This window comes from Miscanthus floridulus, chromosome 9 (genome assembly GCF_019320115.1).
Source record: "Miscanthus floridulus cultivar M001 chromosome 9, ASM1932011v1, whole genome shotgun sequence".
In the NCBI taxonomy this organism is placed as follows: domain Eukaryota; kingdom Viridiplantae; phylum Streptophyta; class Magnoliopsida; order Poales; family Poaceae; genus Miscanthus; species Miscanthus floridulus.
Genome location: NC_089588.1, coordinates 70419713 through 70425226, shown reverse-complemented (window position 1 = coordinate 70425226; position 5514 = coordinate 70419713). Strand labels below are relative to the sequence as shown.

General features: G+C 42.1%; 1 protein-coding gene across 1 annotated transcript; it reads right to left on the bottom strand.

Annotated features, from left to right (window-relative positions):
• Positions 1 to 4847: 4847 nt before the first annotated feature.
• Positions 4848 to 5246, bottom strand: LOC136480060 (uncharacterized mitochondrial protein AtMg00860-like). The gene has a single exon (XM_066477729.1). It carries the CDS (start codon positions 5244 to 5246, stop codon positions 4848 to 4850), a length of 399 nt encoding a protein of 132 aa, XP_066333826.1.
• Between the last annotated feature and the right edge of the window lie 268 nt (positions 5247 to 5514).

Sequence of the window (5514 nt, the reverse complement as noted above, 5' to 3'; positions counted from 1 at the left end):
CCTATATTGGGTTCTAAATTCTAAAGGGCGTTGACAGCAGGGTCTATCATATAAGTGACGTGGTGATTATTCAAAAGGAGAAAGAAAAAGATAATGACTTATGCAAATGTATATGCACGTACGAAACAAGTCGGACAATGGATACTCTCATACGGTGCTGCGGGAGTAAATAAGTATTATCACATTTCCTTAATTACTGCAAGTAAAAAAATAGAAAAGCAATAAATAGTAGACCATCCAAACGCCAGGCAAGGAAGAAACTGTTGTGCGCGCTTGGCGTATTCAAACATGGTCAAAGGCTCCAAATCGCTGCCGCAAGACCAAGTCATACAACTCCCATGCACGAACTCACGTTCAACGAGCGCTCGCGGTCTCGTTCAAAGATCAAATGCGCTTGCCTCATTAGCTCCTGAAAATCAAATAAAAAGAGTGCCATTTTGCCTGGCAACTCCTGTTGGCTTCTGCTCTATAAATAGAGAATCACCGCAGATGCTTGAGACGGCCCCCCACCCCCGCTCCCCGATCAGAAAAAACAAGCACTGTTAGGCTGTCGCGTTGCTCTCCCACACATACAGACCACCACCCGGCTCTCTGATCCAAAACACCATCAGGCTACCGGTTCGCCGCTCTGCCGTACTAGAAGCTCGCCGCAAGAAGCGACGTCTGCTCCAGGGTCCCTGAGAAGGTGAGAGGCCTCAGGGCACGTCTCTGATCCTGCCTCCCATCTTGCTTCTTATCTCCGGCTGTTTCATCCACAAGCGTCATCATCGGTAACTTCGTCGGCGAGCCTTGCATCCTCTATTCTGGTACAAATAGGCCAGTGAGGACGGTGCTCCGCACATGGGCATCATGCCTTGGTAAAGGTATAAGGGCCAAATGGCCGCGCTATGTGCATGGGCTGCAAGCCCCGGTGAAAAGTCAGGCAACAGTGCCACGACCGCGCTTTGTGCACGGGCGATATGCCCCAGTAAATGTGTGAAAGGCCAACAAATATGGCTCGGTGAAATTCGGTTGGACGTAATCTTGGCTCCAACCCGGTTAAAGGTTCATGGCACAAAATTGGTGGACGCGTTCCACCCAATTCATGGTAAATTTGATATGGACGCGAATCGGCTCCATATCTACATGTGTTTTGGCCACGACAATGCTGGCCCGTTCGAATCATGCATCAAAGAAAATAAAGAACTCGCATGCTACTGGCATAAAGAAAGATCATGCATGGGTTTCTATCAAATCAAAGAAACAATCATATGTGCAAATGAAATTATATAAAAAATAAGATATTAACAACGTACTGCATATATAAGTGTATATAAATATATTCATCTTCTGGCTAGTTAGCATTTTCTGTACAAACTAACTAGCTAGCGTCCGAACTACATGCCACCTCCTGTATTTGTGCATTACACCAGTATGCATCTCACTGATAAAGTCAAAAGTAAGTCTTGCTCTTAACTAGATTGCGTCCACGAAAAAGTATAGTAAACCCCTGCCAAGATTACCGGCAACCACGTAAAGTCAATTGATATCTGCATGTCCTATGTCTGTAAAGAAAATAAAGATTACATGCAAATTTGCATTGCGTTCTGGTCTAATTAGCATGCCTGCTCCGGCTTGCACGAGAAGCATCGTGATCAAACACCAGCTGTATATATAATATATATATATATATATATATATATATATATATATATATATTTATACACACATATACATATACCCAAAAAAGTGCCAATTTAGTGTTGCGTGAAATTCAACAGATACGCTAAACCGGAGCATTCATATCTAATAAATTTTGCAGAGACAAAACAAAATCAAATGGTCACTCTGAGGGTGGCTATCTTAGCCAATAGATTATAAAATAATGTTCTTTTATGGTTTTAAGTGGCCTTCATCCGAACCCCTGCTAAACCATATATAATAACTAAGCAAAATCTGTTTATTAATTCATGTCAAATCTCAAGCCATGACCGCTGATGCTAATTAACTAGCTGCAACACTACGGTAAAATAAAATAACCAAATGTTACAAACACGTAAACTTAGCCCAAACTAAATAGGCTTTGTCATGTTCATCATAATTTCCACACATGTCATCTATGCCCGGCATAAGCTCTCCGGGCCAGGTGCCAAGCATCATGAGTAAATTAAATGTTGCATGCCATACCATGAGTATGCAAGCTAACCTTGATAAAATAAATTAATTACACGTGCCTCGGACGAGTCGATGATGCAACATATCTTTCTAGGCCATGGTAAAATAAATACTTTGGCTTAGCCCAAATAAAATATTGCACCATATGCTGAGTACATCCATGAACGAGCATCTAAAAAACATGCTAAATCATGATCTTAAATGATCCAAAAGACTATGTCAAATTTAGTCTTCAAAGTAAATTACGTGCATACATATATGATACTATGCACCAAAGAAATGTCCAACAAACAAACAAATCATTCCCTCCTGGTCGTATATGCATATGGGGCATGGTCAAGATGTCCCATGCTGAGTTAGCTAAATTTAGCGCCATATCATGATATGAACAAATAATAATATATTCAAAAATGATTAGCATAGATTAACTACATGCATATCATGGGTTGCTAGAATGCTAAACAAGCTAGCGACCAATCGTACAAGGAGTATACGTTAGCTCCTCAACAAATGAAAATGCCACGTTTAAATAAAATAACATGCATCAAGTTCAAGCCTATGCCAAGCATGCATATTCATCTTTCCATCCGAGACTACAAGACTGAAGACTTTATTTTCTTTTTGTAGTTTGTAATAGGAAGCCATATGATGTAATCTTATTTTTCATGTACTCATGTTAGAACTCTTAATCAGGGGTGTTCTCTACAGAGATGTAATTAACATAATTTTTATGCAAATATAAGAATTATGGAAGTATAGACTTGCAATACCTGTTCTTTTTCTTTCGTCCCAATTAAAGTTAACCAAAACCAAAATTGTCTCTGCTGACGTGGAGGCGGGTCATAGCCGCCCGTTTCCCCACCATCATCTGTCAAGTATCTGTATTGGGTGCTCCTTGTACTCTAGAGTGACCTGTATATCGAGTGCCTCTATAGGTACTTGCTCATGTAGTAGCTTCAAGCACTTGCGTAGTTGAGATACATGGAACATTGGGTGCACTCCGATCAATTCCTCTAGTAGTTCTAGCTCGTAGGCTAGCTTGCTAACTCTCTGACAAATCTAGTAAGGTCCAACATACCTTGATGCCAACTTCCCTTTCACATGGAGCCTAATGGTGCCTTGTAGTGGGGAGACTTTGAGATAAACATAGTCCCCAACTTCGAACTCAAGGTCTCTTCACCTTTTATCTGTGTAACTCTTCTATCGGCTTTGAGCAATTCTCAAATTCTCTCGCACTTCGGCAACTCCTTCCTCGACTTCCTTGATCTTTGTAGGTCCAAAGAGCGATCTGTCCCTGACTTCTGACCACATCAGAGGGGTCCTACACTTCCTCCCATACAAGGCCTCAAATGGTGACATCTTCAGACTAGCTTGGTAGCTATTGCTGTAAGAAAACTCTACATGTGGCAAACTCTTCTCCCAACCAGACCTATATTTCAGAACTTAAGCTCATAGCATATCCTCCAAGATCTAGTTCACTCTCTCTGTCTGGTCATCCATCTGAGGGTGGTAAGTGGTCCTATAGTCTAGTCGAGTCCCAATTGCTTTGTGGAGACCCTTGCAGAACTTGAACACATATTGTGTCCCTGGATCAGACACTATTCTCACAGGGGCTCTGTGAAGCCTGAGAATGTTATCCACATAGAGATCTATGAGTTTCTCGGTAATGTAGTCATTCCTCACAACTATGAAGTGAGCTACCTTGGTCAATCTATCAACAATCACCCAGATCGAGTCATGGCCTTTTGGGGTTCGAGGTAAACCCACTATAAAGTCCATGGATATGCTTTCCCACTTCCACATCGGAACATCTAAGGGCTTCAGTAGTCCTACTAGTCTTTGGTGTTTGGTCTTGATCCTATTGCAGATGTCGCAACGCGCGACATGCCCTGTAATATCAGCTTTCATATTCTTCCACCAGAAAAGCTTCTTCAAGTTGGCATACATCTTAGTACTTCCTAGGTAGATACAATACTTAGAGTCATGACCCTCGACTAGGATCTCCTCTCGCAAGGCTGCATCAAAGGGTACACAGATTCTATCCTTGTACCAGTACACTCCATGTTCATCTTATCTGAACTTAGGACACTTGCCTAGATCCATGATCTCTCGGATTTCCTAGATTTTAGGGCATTCATGCTGGGCTTTATGGATTCAATCTTCAATATTGTACTGCACTCGAAGCTCATTCAGCATTCCCTTCAGTAGGATTTTGAGTCGATGGTCCTCCATCTCTTGACTCAGCTCTGGTGGTCTGGCTTCTGTCATCAGACTATGGCAATAGCTCTTATGGCTCAGGGCATCTACGACTACATTAGCTTTCCCTAGGTGATAGTGTATCTCTAGGTTGTAGTCCTTAATCAGCTCTAGCCATCAGCATTGTCTCATGTTCAAATCCTCTTGAGTGGAAAAGTACTTTAGACTCTTGTGATCGGTGTAGATGTCACATTTATTCCCTATTAGATAGTGTCTCTAGATCTTCATGGCGTGCACAATAGTTGCAAGCTCGAGATCATGGGTAGGGTAGCATTGCTCATGGTCCTTCCACTAATGGGAAGCATAAGCTATAACTCTCCCATTTTGCAACAGAACATAGTTGAGTCCTTGTTTGGATGCATCACAATAGACCAAAAAGTCTTGCTGAATGTTAGGCAAGCTAACACAGGAGTGGTGGTAAGCTTCTGTTTCAAGGTCTAGAAGCTTTTCTCGCACTCGGGCATCCACTCAAACTGATTAGTCTTCTTCAAAAGGTTGGTCATTGGCTTGCCTATCATGGAAAAGTTCTCAATGAAGCGGCGATAATATCCTACCAACCTAAGGAAATTCCAGATATTAGTCGCATTGTGGGGTTGTTCCCATTCTTTTACAGCTTCAATCTTGGCGGGATCAACAACTACTCCCTCAGCAGTAAGAATGTGACCTAAGAAGGCAACTTCTTCAAGCCAAAATTCACACTTGCTGAACTTGGCGTACAACTGATTCTGTCTCAGCTTCTCTAGCACTACTCTCAGATGCTGCTCATGTTCTTCTGCAGTGGCCGAATAGACAAGAATGTCATCGATGAATACCACCACAAACTTATCCAGCTCCATGAACACCTTGTTCATCATATTCATGAACTAGGTGAGGGCGTTGGTGAGTCCAAAAGACACAATGGTGAACTCATACTGCCCATACCTAGTGATAAAGGCTGTCTTGGGAATGTCCTCAGTCCTAATCTTCATCTGATGGTACCCAGATTAGAGATCAATCTTAGAAAAGAACTTGGCATTCCTTAGCTGGTCTAGTAGATCATCTATCCTCAGTAGTGGATACTTGTTGTTGATAGTCACAGCATTCAAGTTCTGGTAGTCAATGCAC

What these genes read in the sequence shown, in the direction of transcription:
- LOC136480060 (XM_066477729.1), bottom strand. Translation starts at nt 5,246, where the DNA reads ATGGAGCTGGATAAGTTTGTGGTGGTATTCATCGATGACATTCTTGTC.